The following is a 14,743-nucleotide window of genomic DNA, read 5'->3' on the forward strand; positions in this document are numbered from 1 at the left end:
TGTTCATCGCAGCACTGTTTATAATAGCCAGGACATGGAAGCAACCTAGATGCCCATCAGCAGATGAATGGATAAGCAAGCTGTGGTACATATACACCATGGAATATTACTCAGCCGTTAAAAAGAATTCATTTGAATCAGTTCTAATGAGATGGATGAAACTGGAGCCCATTATACAGAGTGAAGTAAGCCAGAAAGATAAAGAACATTACAGTATATTAACACATATATACGGAATTTAGATAGATGGTAGCGATAACCCTATATGCAAAACAGAAAAAGAGACACAGAAGTACAGAACAGACTTTTGAACTCTGGGGGAGAACGTGAGGGTGGGATGTTTTGAAAGAACAGCATGTATATTATCTATGGTAAAACAGACCACCAGCCCAGGTGGGATGCATGAGTCAAGTGCTCGGGCCTGGTGCACTGGGAGGACCCTGAGGAGTCGGGTGGAGAGGGAGGTGGGAGGGGGGATCGGGATGGGGAATACGTGTAACTATATGGCTGATTCATGTCAATGTATGACAAAACCCACTGAAATGTTGTGAAGTGATTGGCCTCCAACTAATAAAATAATATTAAAAAAAAAAAAAAAAACCTCAAGGGGGAAAAAAAAAACAAAAAACATAAAGCTGAAGGTTTTTTTTTATTATTGTACTACCACTACTTACATCATGGATCACATGAATCTATAAATACATTACATTACCTAGGAAAAAAAAAAACCTGAAGACTGATAATATAAAACCTGATAGAAGTATTTTGGATTATAAGGAAGAAATCCTGTGACTTTTTCCCTACTGATCAGCATTAAATCCTTTGATAATGTGCTCTAAAACTATGACAGGCTGTATACAGCCTTTGTTTGGGGTAGGTATTTCTAGATCTTTTTTTTTTTGAATGGTACTTGGTACGCTCATTCACATACTCTGAACTAACATTAAAACATTAGAAAAAGACTTCCTTTATTGATATCCAAAACAGTCAACAGAATTTTTATTAAATGTATTAAAACTTCATGATATTTCTAGTGGTATTTTATATGAATATCTGAATAACTGGATTAGCCAGAGATAAGAAAAAAGTTGTTTTTTCTACCTTCATGATGTCAAGTCGCTCCTCATCACAGCGCACAAACACGCTGGAGGACGATGACAGAGGCAGTGAGGTTGACAGCGTCACAGCTTCCTGTGCAAGGCGGCGGGCTCTAGCAGCACTGTTGGCATCATTTGCATTTTTCACCTGAGACATGTAGTGGTAGTTTACTTTAAAACCCAATTTCCCATCTTCATCTTCAGAAACCATCTCAAATGTATCTAAAAGAAGAAAAAGGAAAAAAAAAAAAAAAAACACTGAAAAAAAAAAGAGAACCAGAATGGAGGATAGCTGTTATAATAACAAAAGTCACAAATAAATAAATCACTAACCCTTCTTCACCCAAAATGGAGAGACTGCAACGTGGAAGAAGGGCAAACTTATCAGTGTTTATGTAATGCCTACACATGTGTGTTAATGCTGCTAGATGGATAGAATATATCATGGAAGCAAAGGCAGAAGTGACTTTTAATTTGCAGTTTGGACATGTAGGTAGATTTTATTATATTAAGTACTTAAATGATATGTAGTAGATAAATTTATTCTTGAAATGAATGACATTATTTTTTTGCCAAAATAATTCAAAATATGAAATACTGAAAAGTATAAAACTTTATCTATTTGCACTGATTTGGAATCAGAAAACAGAAGTGACAAGCTGCAGTTTACTTCTGTATTACTTTTGAAATTAAATTAACAGGATAAAAGAGGATTATTAGGAAAATCTCCTAAATACTCTGACAGAATATAAATAATGGGCTGATTCTTTACAATATATTTAGGAAGATTTGGAAGGACTTAAAGTTATTCTTTACTTATAAGCTAAATCCATACAGAATAGAAAGAAAAAATTATCTCTAATTCAGATTAAACCTAATCCACCAAAGGACTAAAACAAAGATACTTAAATAACTTGTAACAATTAAAAGTACCTACAAATACTAGGGCAAATACAAAGAAACAATGGCAACTTTTGATCTTGTCCACATACAATTCTAAATATACAAAAAAAACATTAAAACTACATTTTAATTATCATTAATGCAATAAATTTTACCAAGAACTCACTAAGTGCAAGGTCCTAGGCCTGGTTCTTTGAGGTAAATAATAAATAGGAAAATATATCTGCCTTCAAGAAGCTTATAATCTACAAAAAAGGAGAAGGCCTATACAGTGTTATGGTCTGTGCACTACAAATATACTATGTCTCAGCAAGACTTCTGAATAGTTTCAGTTAGCAAATGTGTAAACCAAAGATATTCATCTGCCCAACTAGACTGCTTTTCACATAATACAGGGAAAAATTTCCTTTGAGTTTTATAAATAGCAATTCACCAGATACACATATGAACCTGCTGCTATGCCTGGAGGAAATTTTTACATCATATATTTACATTTAGACTTAAAGTCATGTCCAACTGGTAGAGTTCATGATTTTAATTGATATGAGGGAAGCCTCCTAGCTGACTAACATTAATCAAGGCTTATGCCCTGTGACTCTGATAGTATGACATAAATCTACATTTTGGGGGGGGAACTCCTACTTCACTGTTCTTTTTAATATAGTCAATGTCCTTTGGGCTGGTTCTCAAGAAGGATAAAGAGGGACATTTAATAACAGTTAAAAGTGGTTATTAAAAGTTGGAAGTCTAGTGTTTGTTTATAGATCAGCATGTTATGAAGGGTACTTAAGCGATCTTTTCATCAGTCCTTACTTGCCAAGGGTTTTGTAATGGGAAAGGCTACAAGAGAACTATGCATAACTACCTTTTCTAAAAGTAAATCCCATGGAATTTTAAAAAGGTTTAAGAGTCACAAACTTAGTTCCAAGTCCCAAGTTTTGGCTTCCTTCAGGCAAGGATATAGAGACACAGAGAGGTAAAGAAAGAAAACCACTTTCTGCCTGTTTTTTAGACATTTGGCTCTGTTTTTTTCCCTAGGTTTCTACTGAATCATGATTCCCAAACATAACTGTAAATACAGCTAGAAATTCAGAGACAGAAGGATGATAAAAATTTTTGCATGTGTTCTTGCCTCGAAAATCCCATGGACAGAGGAACCTGGCAGGCTACAGTTCATGGGGTCACAAAAGAGTTGGACATGACTTAGTGACTAAACAATAACAACAACAATATATATGCATACATACATACAGAGTATATGAATAATTCATTGTAAAAGCAAGTTTGAAATTCTAATTTTACTAGAACATATTTTAATAGCACCATTACAAACTATGAATTGAGATCAGAAAAATGAAGAGTATGATTTCAACTTACCAAACTGTAATTTCTTCATGACAGCCACATATTTTTCTTCAAGTGATTTCAATACTGATAAAGGTTTGGGTTTCATAGCCACCTTCTTTGAATATTCACCTAGTTTTTTTTCTGTTATTTAATATTCCAAGATAAATTAAATAAGTATACATTTTGAAGAGTAGAACAAAAAAACACTGTATACTTCTGAGATCAAATTTTGAATGCCAAAAAAAATTACCAAACTCATCATAATTATCTTCCTATTGTCCCATTTTAAAATTAAAAGATTTCTTTCTATTTCATAAGAATAACTAGTAAGGCTAAAAATCTTATCAACTTTAAAGCTTAAATTCTTAAAATGCTAAAAAGATTTTATCCATTCAGGCAAAAGTCACAGCAATGAAGCAATAGATGATGCAGAATCACTTATATCTTCCATTGTTAATATGTGAAAATGCCAATTTTAATTTAATGTACTATCTGGTATCTAATACAACTGCATTTTTCAATTTCATAACTTTCAATGGGAAGAAAAGAGAAATTTATATTGCATGTTGTCAGCCTACTAACAGTCTTAGATACCATATGCAGTAGAGATTAATATTTTAAAATTAGAGACTATTCATGATTAGCTTGGAAATCTGACACAGCAGAATCTTTAGGTAAACAACTTGCTGGAAAACCATTAACAGAGGGAAGAAAATGCAGTTTTCAGTAAGTAACTAAGACGTCTTTGTGTCAAAGGAAGGCAGCAGGAAGGGACGGGCGCTGTACCTTGATGCGCTTGCCGCAAACTGGTAGTGGCTGCAGAGACGATCTCAGCCGTCTTCTGAATGTCTGGCACCAAAAGAGTAAGGCCTTCTGGCTCTTGATCAGATGCATCTGGTTTTACTCCTGTTTTAACATTTTCCCTTTTAGATCTGAAAAAGGTTTTTTAATAAGGAAAGAAATGCAAGGAAAATTAAGATTTTAGTCTTGAAAAATAAATACTTCCATAAGTAACAATGATTAAAAATCAACAAGATATTGTGCATTTCATTTGACATACACATGGTATATACCAGGAGTGGTTCAAATTAGATTCATTTTGAAGTCATAGGATGATGCCTAGCATAATAACTGAAGTTTTGGGTAGGTTGTCTCTTCATATGCAGAAACAGACACAAGTTAAACACAGACACAAGTTAAACACTGTAGAAATATCATACTATAAAAGACCCCAATACCAGTTATGTCCTTTAATTAATATCTTTACAAACACATTTACTGAAACTATATACCTAGAAGTGGAGACATCACTTCTGCATCTAAAAATAATAGATCCCCTGCCTTCTAAGACCTCAGAAACAAAGATCCATAGGTAGTTTTTCGTTTTAATACTATTTGTATTTCACTTAAGAGTATATTAATTTCCAAGATGGGGGGAGAAATATTCCAGAATAAAGTGTAAGTTCACTACTAGGTAATTCATATGTGCTCCTATACACTGAATCTTTCTTTAAACATTAAGTTTTAGAGCATAATCATTTAAAAGATATCCTTCGTTGCTCCCTATTCAGGGTCTAATACATACTCAACTTAAATTTTCTAGAACGCTATAGTATTTTATTAACAAGGTTCACTAAAACAGCAACTAAATCAATTTCCTTTTTCTTTCAACTCTCAGAATATTTTATTCAAATCATCATTACACCACTACTTAGATACTAAAAATCTACATCTTGTTAATTACTTAAATTAAAACAAACTATAATCACATATAAATAAATGTATTTAAAATATTTATGCTAAGGTATAATCTAGACTTTGTATCACCTATTCTTCTAGGTTGTACACCTACTAACAAAAGGATGTGGCTATTATATTAAAATAACATTTAACAAAGTGGGCATGGAGCCTTAAAGAACTTCATAAAAGATTAATAGAAGGTAGAAGAGTCCTTAATAAAATAATATTAAGCAATCTATGTCCAAATGAACTGTTCTTTATCACAAAGACAAAAATCTGTTCAGAAGCAATTCTGTTCTTAACTTTAGGTAGATAATAAGAGGTAAATTAAGAGGAGCCACTCAGGTGGTAACAAAGGTAAATGGGTTTAGCGTTACGTGCAAATTCTGAATGATCTCTGCACTATGTGAAAAAACTAGTATCCACAGCTACTTTTAGCCACAAGGTATATACTATCTCACCTGGCAAGATGATCTGGCTTAAGAACCATAATGTGTCACTGGTTTATTGCCTTTTCTCCTGTGTTCTCTATCTTCCCTGATGTATACAGGCGTCACAGAGAACACACAGTCAACTACCTCTCCTTTGCTACTCAGGAACCCTTGGTAGAGTTATGCATATTATGTATCGTTTTCATCATCAACTTCTGTGTGTAAATGTGTATATGATCATATATGTTAGCATATATATATATACACATATATAAGGAGAATACAGTGAATGAATGTTTTAAGAGTGAAATAGACGTTTTACTTCTAGAGTTAAATAAGATACTGCATTTTACAGCCATGAAGTAAAGTTGGAACTACAGACAAATAATGAGTCCAATAATTTTTTAAATAAAAATGATTCTGGTAGACAAGTTCGAACAGTTCCTCAACTTCTGCATTTATCAATAGCTGTTCACAATCTGTGTGAAACACTGAGAGTCAAGAAAAGGACATAAGTTGATTTGACAGAACCCCCTCTGAATTTATAGACTTTCTTTCTCTTCAACTGTCAATGATTCTCTTCCTGGGACCTAAAAAATTCTTAAGTAGAAGGGCCACTGAACAATATAAGAACAATAATAAGTAGTTTGAGGAAACATAAGACTTATGGTTATAGCTATAATAAAATAAAGATGGCTTCCTAAATCTATCATCAGTCAGTCCATCCATTAGACTCTCAATAAAGATTTCACTTAAAGAAATGTATCGTGACAAGCAGAGAAGGAAGATTATAGGAGTGAAGCTCATTTTTCCAGAATTAAGGTACTTTCTCCTTGAAGAAACAAGAACCTCTAGCATGGAGAGTAAACTGCATCAATGCAATTTATAGCAAGTTACCCTTGGAAAACTGATTCTAAATTTCAAGCCCTATTCATGAATACCAATTACCTAACTCTAGTTTTTAAAAGATGATTAGTAGGAAAAATCTCTACTTTTAAAATAGTACAAATAGGATGAAAATTTGGACAACAATATTTTTAAAATATTTTAAAAATAGTGCAAAAGAACGCAGAAGTCTTAAAAACAATATTTTTTATACCAAATGCATGAAAGAAATAATCATATACATCATGAAGATAAAGGCTGAATCATAAAGCAGACATAATTAGACCTTTACTATAGGTTCTAATTAAGTTTCTTTTATATGGATAGTCTTTTTGACAAAAACATACAGGAGAAAAAGAATAAACTTCAAAAGGTGAAAATATGAAGAACACAAACTACCTACCTAACGATGACTACACTAGTCATTGTCTGACATTTAACTATAGACAGTGGTTTCTTTTCTATAAAAGCTGCAGGTTACTGTCAACCCATATGTAGGCCCAGCTCATGAAAAAAGGCCATACCTTAGCTCACATCCTGAAGTCTGTGTGAAAAGCTATTTGAGTTCAAGGCACCTAGCTGGAAGTAGGTCTCTGAGACTGACAATGGATCCAACATGGTAAAAGCAATCAGCGACGGCCGCTACCATGGTATCCGCTGCTTTGTGCATACGTTGAATCTGGTTGTGATCACTGCCCTGAAGAAATATGAGGAATCAACTGAAGTTTCTACTATTGCAAGAATTATCTGCAAACATTTTCCACTATGCTGTGAATTCCAACTCAACAGCTAAGAAATTAAGCAAATTTTGGCTCTGTGACATATAGTCTAAATTAGGATGTGAGCAGAATGGGCAAATCTTTCTTGTGCAAACAAAAAAAATAACCCCCAAAACTCATCATTCAGTTATATTGGACTGCCTCTGCAAATACTACTACCCAAATTAAGCTGGATATTTGTAAGGCTACAAAATATCAGAATTACGTTCTCTTATAATGTATAAAATGAAAACAGCTTAATATAGCTATTTTCTTGGTTGAACATTGGGAAAGACCACTTCAATCCCCTGCACTCCTAATTCTGAAGTCACAACTATTACATTGTTGAAATAAACATTTAAAAAGCAGAGTCACATTGAAGAAGTAATCAGGACACCATATGCTGAAATGTCCAGATTCAAAAGTATTAAGAATTAGCATCTTAGAGGAAGACTCTAAAACTACAAGAGAATAAAACTTCTACATTTACCTTAAAACAATGTGCTATATCATAGTCCACAGTTCTAAAATTCTTTGCCAAGAATTATAGTTTAAAATAAACAAATAAAAAGTAGAAAGATTTTTAAAAATATTACTGTGGAGAATTATTTGCTTCTTATATCTACAGACAACATGAAAATAATTTTTGAAATGCACCACTAAACTGGACAAAGACCTTTGTAAGATGAATGCTTTCCATACTTTTTTTAAATCTTAGTTTTAAATTCTAGATTCTCTTATTTTTACTTAAATTCTTTCCAAATGGAAGTAATAGTTTTAGGTTTCATTGGAAGTAGAAAATAAAATCTTCTTTGTCTCAACTAAAGCATAAATGAGTAGTAGGAGAGAAGGGACTATTTAAAACAGGGATATGAGAAGGCTTTGAAAATAAAACCTTGACTTCTAGATTAGATAAAAATATAATAATTTTTAGGTCAGACTAAACATCACAGGACAAATGATGATACTGTCTGCTGCTGTGAAATGGAGTTGCCACAAGTAATATGCATCACTAAGGGACAATCCAAATGAGGCTAAGAAGAGATACTAAAATATGTGTTGGCGTTGTTGTCTCCATCACCAAGTAAAAAAGGTTGATGAACGACTTTAAGTTTCATCACTAAAAGAAACTTAAAAAAAAATTATATATATATATATATATTATATGGTTGCAACAAATGTTTTTTTGCTAAGAAATCAGGTCTTTTTTATTTTGTAGGTAGGTGTGACAGGAAAAAGAAGACGCAGGAAATGCTTTTCCAACAAAAACAAAAGTAGGAGGACTGGAACTGAAATTTCTTTCTCAATCAAAGCATTAGAGGAACTAACTTAAAGAAATTAAAATTAGAGAGTTTGATGCCTTTTAAGAAGTAAATTAATTAATTGTGGGTAAAAAGGAATTGGGGACTTCTACCAGAGAACTCAGTTCTTTTAAAAGAACTGAATGAACTTTGCCCCAGAAGACACTTTGGATAACCAAGAGAATCAAAGCTGCTTCCTTTCAAGCTATTAAAGAGAAGTTCAATGTCAAGAACACCTCACATTCAACAGTCATTCACATCACATTCTTATTAGCAATTAAGATTATTTGACTGACTATTCTTATTCTTGTTCTCACTCATGCTCAAACTGAGTCTTTTGTTTTATGCTTACGATTCAGTTAGTTAGGCCTGAGGAGGAATAAGAACTTTGACAGAAAACAGCGAAATTCTGTAAAATAATTATTCTTCAATAAAATATAAATTAATAAAAAAAGATTATTTGTCTGACAGAAAGTCCTTTTTTTACAAATTTTTGGTTAAACTATTAAATACTAAATATACAAAATATGATTATTTGTCTATTGGAATCTAGCAGGAAAAGTCTGCACAGAAGATCAAGGACAAAATATTTGCCTTTGCTCCTCCTGAAGTGTCACACTTATTCAAAAGTAAAACCAAATAACTACAGCTATACTATGATTTCATTTTGAGATAACAGAGGTTGCAATGGGTAGTGGAAGATGAATTTCACAAAGAACCATACTTAAAAGCTGAAGAGCTCACATCTTTACACTGTGATTATTTTGTGGGCAATAAAATGGATTTTCACACTAGATAATTATATTTCAATTCAAGTGGAAACAATACCTATGTTAAGATTTAAAGTACTACATAACTCATATGTAAAATGTATTACAAGTCATATGCCACAAATCCTTTTATTAATGGAGGTAACAGAATTGCTTTCAAGTTCTTTTTCAAAGAATCTAAAGATTTAATGATATTAGAAATGTAAGACATATTAACATAGTAACAAAATTTAGGAGGTGGAAAATAGGATGTGTATGAGGATAGGAAGAGGTTTCTTTAGCAACACAGAGAAAATGATTTTTTAAAATATTTATCTCTTTATTTATGCCTGCACTGGGTCTTTATTGCTGGATGTGGGCCTTCTCTACTTGTGGTGATCGGGGGCCACTCTCTCACTGCGGTTGGACTCTCCTGTTGCCCAGGCTTTAGAATGCAGGCTCAGAAGTTGTGGCACACAGGCTTAGCTACCCCTCGGCACGTGGAATCTTCCCAGACTAGGGAGTGAACCCATGTCCCCTGCATTGCAGGTGGATTCTTAACCACTGGACTGCCAAGGAAGTCTGAGAAAATAATTTTATCTCCAACACACCACCCTTGTTTACACAAGCAGATACCAAATCAGTTTGAAAAAAACAGTAGAGGAAAAGTATTAATACATACAGCAGTAACCAAGACATTTCACAGGAAAGGTTTTTATTAATTATTTTAAGCAAAAAAATCAAAAGGGTAAAGTTGACTTATTCCTCATTTAAGTGATAAGTACATTAAGTTGCTACCAGTGCATGATTTACAGACTACAGAACAGTTTACCTTACTTAGCGAACCTTGGTAATCTAGTAATTATTCCTTGAAAGTGAAAGTAAAGTTGCTCAGTCATGTCTGCCTCTTTGCAACCCCATGGACTATAGCCTACCAGGTTCCTCCATCCATGGGATTTTCCAGGCAAGAATCCTGGAGTGGGTTGCCATTTCCTTTTCCAGGAGATCTTCCCAACCCAGGGATTGAACTCAGGTCTTCCACACTGTAGGCAGACACTTTACCGTCTGAGCCACCAGGGAAGTCCCTTAGGCGTAATCAAATGGCTATACATATCTAATAAAATATGCTGCCTTTAACATCTTATCATAGGGTTAACTTAAAAATTCTTTAGACTGAAGAAGAAAATATAAAAAAAATCCTGCAGAATTCGTATTATTGTATATACTTTTAAAATTACCAAAAGTAAAATTTTCAATTAAAAAACTTTCCTTCATTGTCAATATTAAAAAAATTTATGTATCCTAAGTTTCCAAAGCCAAATCAGAAACAAGTTCCCATCTCCCATTTTTAATTATTCGCTGATATATGTCAAATTGCTCTTAGGAAGTTCAATTTACAAAATAAACATACTTGATTGCTTCCCTGGTGGCTCAGAAGGTAAAGAATCTACGTGCAATGCAGGAGACCAAGGTTTTATCCCCCGGTTGGGAAGATCCCCAGGAGAAGGGAACAGCTACCCACTCCAGTATTCTTGGCTGGAGAATTCCATGGACAGAGAAGCCTGGTGGGCTACAGTCCCTGGGGTCACACAGAGTCAGACACGACTGAGCGACTAACTCTTTCACTTTTTCACTATACTTGATGGGACATTAGGAAATTTGAGGTCTAATCATAGCTCTACTACTAAGCATCAGAGAATGTGGAACAAATCACAATATTTATGGGCCCTGTTTTCCTCTTTTATAAAAAAGGGGATCTGAACCATATGAACTCTAAACAGTGTCCCTTACAGTTCTAAAAACCATAGATACTATGGAACAGGTTACTTATTGTGATGTGCCCAGATTTGTTACAAACTAAATCTTACTTACCAAGGGACTTCAAATTCAGTTACTAAGACTGCTTGAGATTTTACTAGAATATAATGAAAACTGATGAGAAACATAAAGCTTATCTAATGCAATCTGATAAGGAATAATCATTTCATATGTTATGTTACTGAGTTAGAAGTATTACATCAATTTTTAATTTTTAATGAGTGTCTGTTAATCACTTAAATAATAGTATAAGCTATATTTTGATACTTGATCTAAGTTTTTCCCAGAACTAGCGAAGGCTCAAGTCTAGCTATTATACAACCATGAAACCTAAATAATCAATGAACAATTCTGGTAAAAGGTACCAACAGTATATAAAAATAAAGTATCTGGACTACAGGTTAATCAATTTGTTTTCTTCATAAATATAGTTTTGATAACGAACACTACAGGCATCAGGAAACTGGGGGGCTAGGTCCCAGATTTACTGCCTACTAATAATTATTTTTAAATGTCAAACTTTAAGTGATAGTTTCACTCCCTGTCAAATAAGAATAAATCATCTCTTGCCTAATCACACAGAGCAGAAAAACTTAATAATATACATCTATGAACTGTTGAGACTGTATATCTTACACAAAAGTTATGTTGGAATATTACTTCCTTGTATTTTTATATAACTATTTGCTATTATATATTTATTATAACTACCCACAATTTAAAGCAGTTTGGCTTATTGTCTAGAAAGAAGGGAAATTAATAAAAGCACACAGGCTAGAATATACTACACTAATCACATTATTTCAAACTGGCTGAACAAAAGGAATTCAGGCAATACATCTAACTAAGTCATTAATCTGATAGGTATGAAAATTCATTTTCACCAGATTTTGATCTCTCATAACTGTCATAATATTTAAGTGATAGTGACCTTGATCTTACGTATAATAAACAACTAATCACAGGGTGTATTTGGCACATGTGTAACATAGATTTTACCTTTAAACATCCTTAATGTCCTATTTTTGTATGTGCTGGTATTCTCACATGCCTCCCCCAGCACTGCCTCTCTTTCTTTTTGCCCCTAGGGAACTAATTCTTCCATTGCTTGTAGATCAAAAAATTAAAAGTATTAAACACAAAAATCATCGAATTATAAAACTAAAGAAAAAAACAGAAATTAAGACTTTTTTGATAAAATAAATGAAAACCTGGTAAATTTTCTCTGCATTAGGCATGAAAGAAAAGTGCTAATATTGCTATACGGAGGGCACCTGAAAAATGGTCATTTATGATGACAAAGTTTTCAGAAACTATGCTGGAGAACGAATTCTATTATCCTTTATGACAAATGTTTAACTGTTCGTTCTTCATAAATATTTATTACAGCAGTAGACAGGTCGAAGAATGTTTTTATTATGGAAGTCCTTTAATCTTTTTATTGAAGTGATTAATAAGAGGTAGCTTTTGAGTAATTTCTCAAATAAAAGTAAATAAACTACTTAATGCTCCAGTAATGCTGAAGAAGATGAACTTGAACAGTTCTATGAAGACCTACAAGACCTTCTAGATCTAACACCCAAAAGAGATGCCCTTCTCATTATAGGGAATAGGAATGCAAAAGTAGGAAGTCAACAGATAATTGCAATAACAGGCAAATTTGGCCTTGGAGTACAAAATGAAGCCGGGCAAAGGCTAACAGAGTTTTGCCAAGAGAACGTACTGGTCATAGTGAACACCATCCTTCAACAACACAAGACACTAATCTACACAAGGACATCACCAGATGATCAATATCGAAATCAGACTGATTACATTCTTTGCAGCCAAAGATGGAGAAGCCCTATACAGTCAGCAAAAACAAGACCAGGAGCTGACTGTGGCTCAGATCATGAACTCCTTATTGCCAAATTCAGACTTATATTGAAGAAAGTAGGGAAAACCACTAGGCCATTCAGGTATGACCTATATCAAATCCCTTACGATTATACAGTAGAAGTAACAAATAGATTCAAGGGATTACACCTGATAGACAGAGTGCCTAAAGAACTATGGGCACTTTATGACATTGTACAGGAGGGCGTATTCAAGACCATCCCCAAGAAAAAGAAATATAAAAAGGCAAAATGGTTGTCTGAGGAGGCCTTACAAATAGCTGAGAAAAGAAAAGAAAAGAAGGAATGCAGAGTTCCAAAGAAGAGCAAGGAGAGATAAGAAAGCCTTCCTCAGTGATGAATACAAAGAAATAGAGGGAAACAATAGAATGGGAAAGACTTGAGATCTCTTAAAGAAAATTAGAGATACCAAGGGAACTTTACATGCAAAGATGGGCATAATGAATGACAGAAATGGTATGGACCTAACAGATGTAGATGATATTAAGAGGAGGCAAGAATACACAGAAGAACTACACAAAAAATATCTTCATGACCAAGATAATCATGATGGTGTGATCACTCACCTAGAGCCAGACATATGGGAATGCAAAGGCAAGCGAGCCTTAGTAAGCATCACTACAAACAAACCTAGTGGAGGTGATGGAATTCCAGTTGATATATTTCAAATCCTAAAAGATGATACTCTGAAAGTGCTGCACTCAATATGCCAGCAGATTTGAAAAATTCAGCAGTGGTCACAGGATTGGAAAAGGTCAGTTTTCATTCCAATCCCAAAGAAAGGCAATACCAAAGAATGTTCAAACTACTGCACAACTGTATACTCATCTAACACGATAGCAAAGTAATGCTCAAAATTCTCCAAGCCAGGCTTCAACAGTACGTGAACAGTGACTTCCAGCTATTCAAGCTGGATTTAGAAAAGGCAGAGGAACCAGAGATCAAATTGCCAACATCCGCTGGATCATCAAGAAATTAAAAGAGTTCTAGAAAAACATCTACTTCTGCCTTATTGACTATGCCAAAGCCTTTGACTGTGTGGATCACAACAAACTGTGGAAAATTCTGAAAGAGATAGGAATACCAGACCACCTGACCTGCCTCCTGAGAAATCTGTATGCAGCTCAAGAAGCAACAGTTAGAACTGGACATGGAACAACAGACTGGTTCCAAATCGGGAAAGGAGTATGTTAAGGCTACATATTGTCACCCTGCTTATTTAACTTATATGCAGAGTACATCATGAGAAATGCTGGACTGGATGAAGCACAAGCTGGAATCAAGATGGCCAGGAGAAATATCAATAACCTGAGATATGCAGATGACACCACCCTTGTGGAAGAAAACGAAGAAGAAATAAAGAACCTTTTGATGAAAGTGAAAGAGGACAGTGAAAACATTGGATTAAAACTCAGCATTCAGAAATCTAAGATCATGGCCACCAGGTCCATCACTTCAGGGCAAACAGATGGGGAAACAATGGAAACAGCGACAGTTTATTTTTTGGGGCTCCAAAATCACTGTAGATGGTGACTGCAGCCATGAAATTAAGATACTTGCTCCTTGGAAGAAAAGCTATGATCAACCTAGATAGCGTATTAAAAAGCAGAGACATTACTTTGACAACAAAAGTCCGTCTAGTCAAAGCTATGGTTTTTCCAGTAGTCACGTATGGATGTGAGAGCTGGACTATAAAGAAAGTTGAGTGCCAAAGAATTGATGCTTTTGTACTGCAGTGTTGGAGAAGACTCTTGAGAATCCTTGGACCTCAGGGAGATCCACTAGTCAATCCCAATGGAAATCAGCCCCGAATATTCAT

At 34.2% G+C, this 14,743-nt stretch overlaps 1 protein-coding gene across 8 annotated transcripts in view; it reads right to left on the reverse strand.

The window, feature by feature from the left end:
• The window catches only part of BIRC6 (baculoviral IAP repeat containing 6), a 213,817-nt gene that overhangs the window by 18,378 nt on the left and 180,696 nt on the right, over positions 1 to 14,743 (reverse strand). For 7 of the 8 annotated variants that reach the window (XM_065929466.1, XM_065929463.1, XM_065929462.1 and 4 more), the window contains 3 exons: positions 4,134 to 4,279; positions 3,378 to 3,488; positions 1,102 to 1,319 (listed from right to left, as the gene is read on the reverse strand). In XM_065929466.1, coding sequence (XP_065785538.1) covers positions 1,102 to 1,319; positions 3,378 to 3,488; positions 4,134 to 4,279 — 475 coding nt within the window. Of the gene's footprint in view, positions 1 to 1,101; positions 1,320 to 3,377; positions 3,489 to 4,133; positions 4,280 to 6,927; positions 7,101 to 14,743 lie in introns of those variants that run through there. The other variant, XR_010662357.1, reaches the window with a different exon arrangement.

Source organism: Muntiacus reevesi, chromosome 3, assembly GCF_963930625.1.
Source record: "Muntiacus reevesi chromosome 3, mMunRee1.1, whole genome shotgun sequence".
In the NCBI taxonomy this organism is placed as follows: domain Eukaryota; kingdom Metazoa; phylum Chordata; class Mammalia; order Artiodactyla; family Cervidae; genus Muntiacus; species Muntiacus reevesi.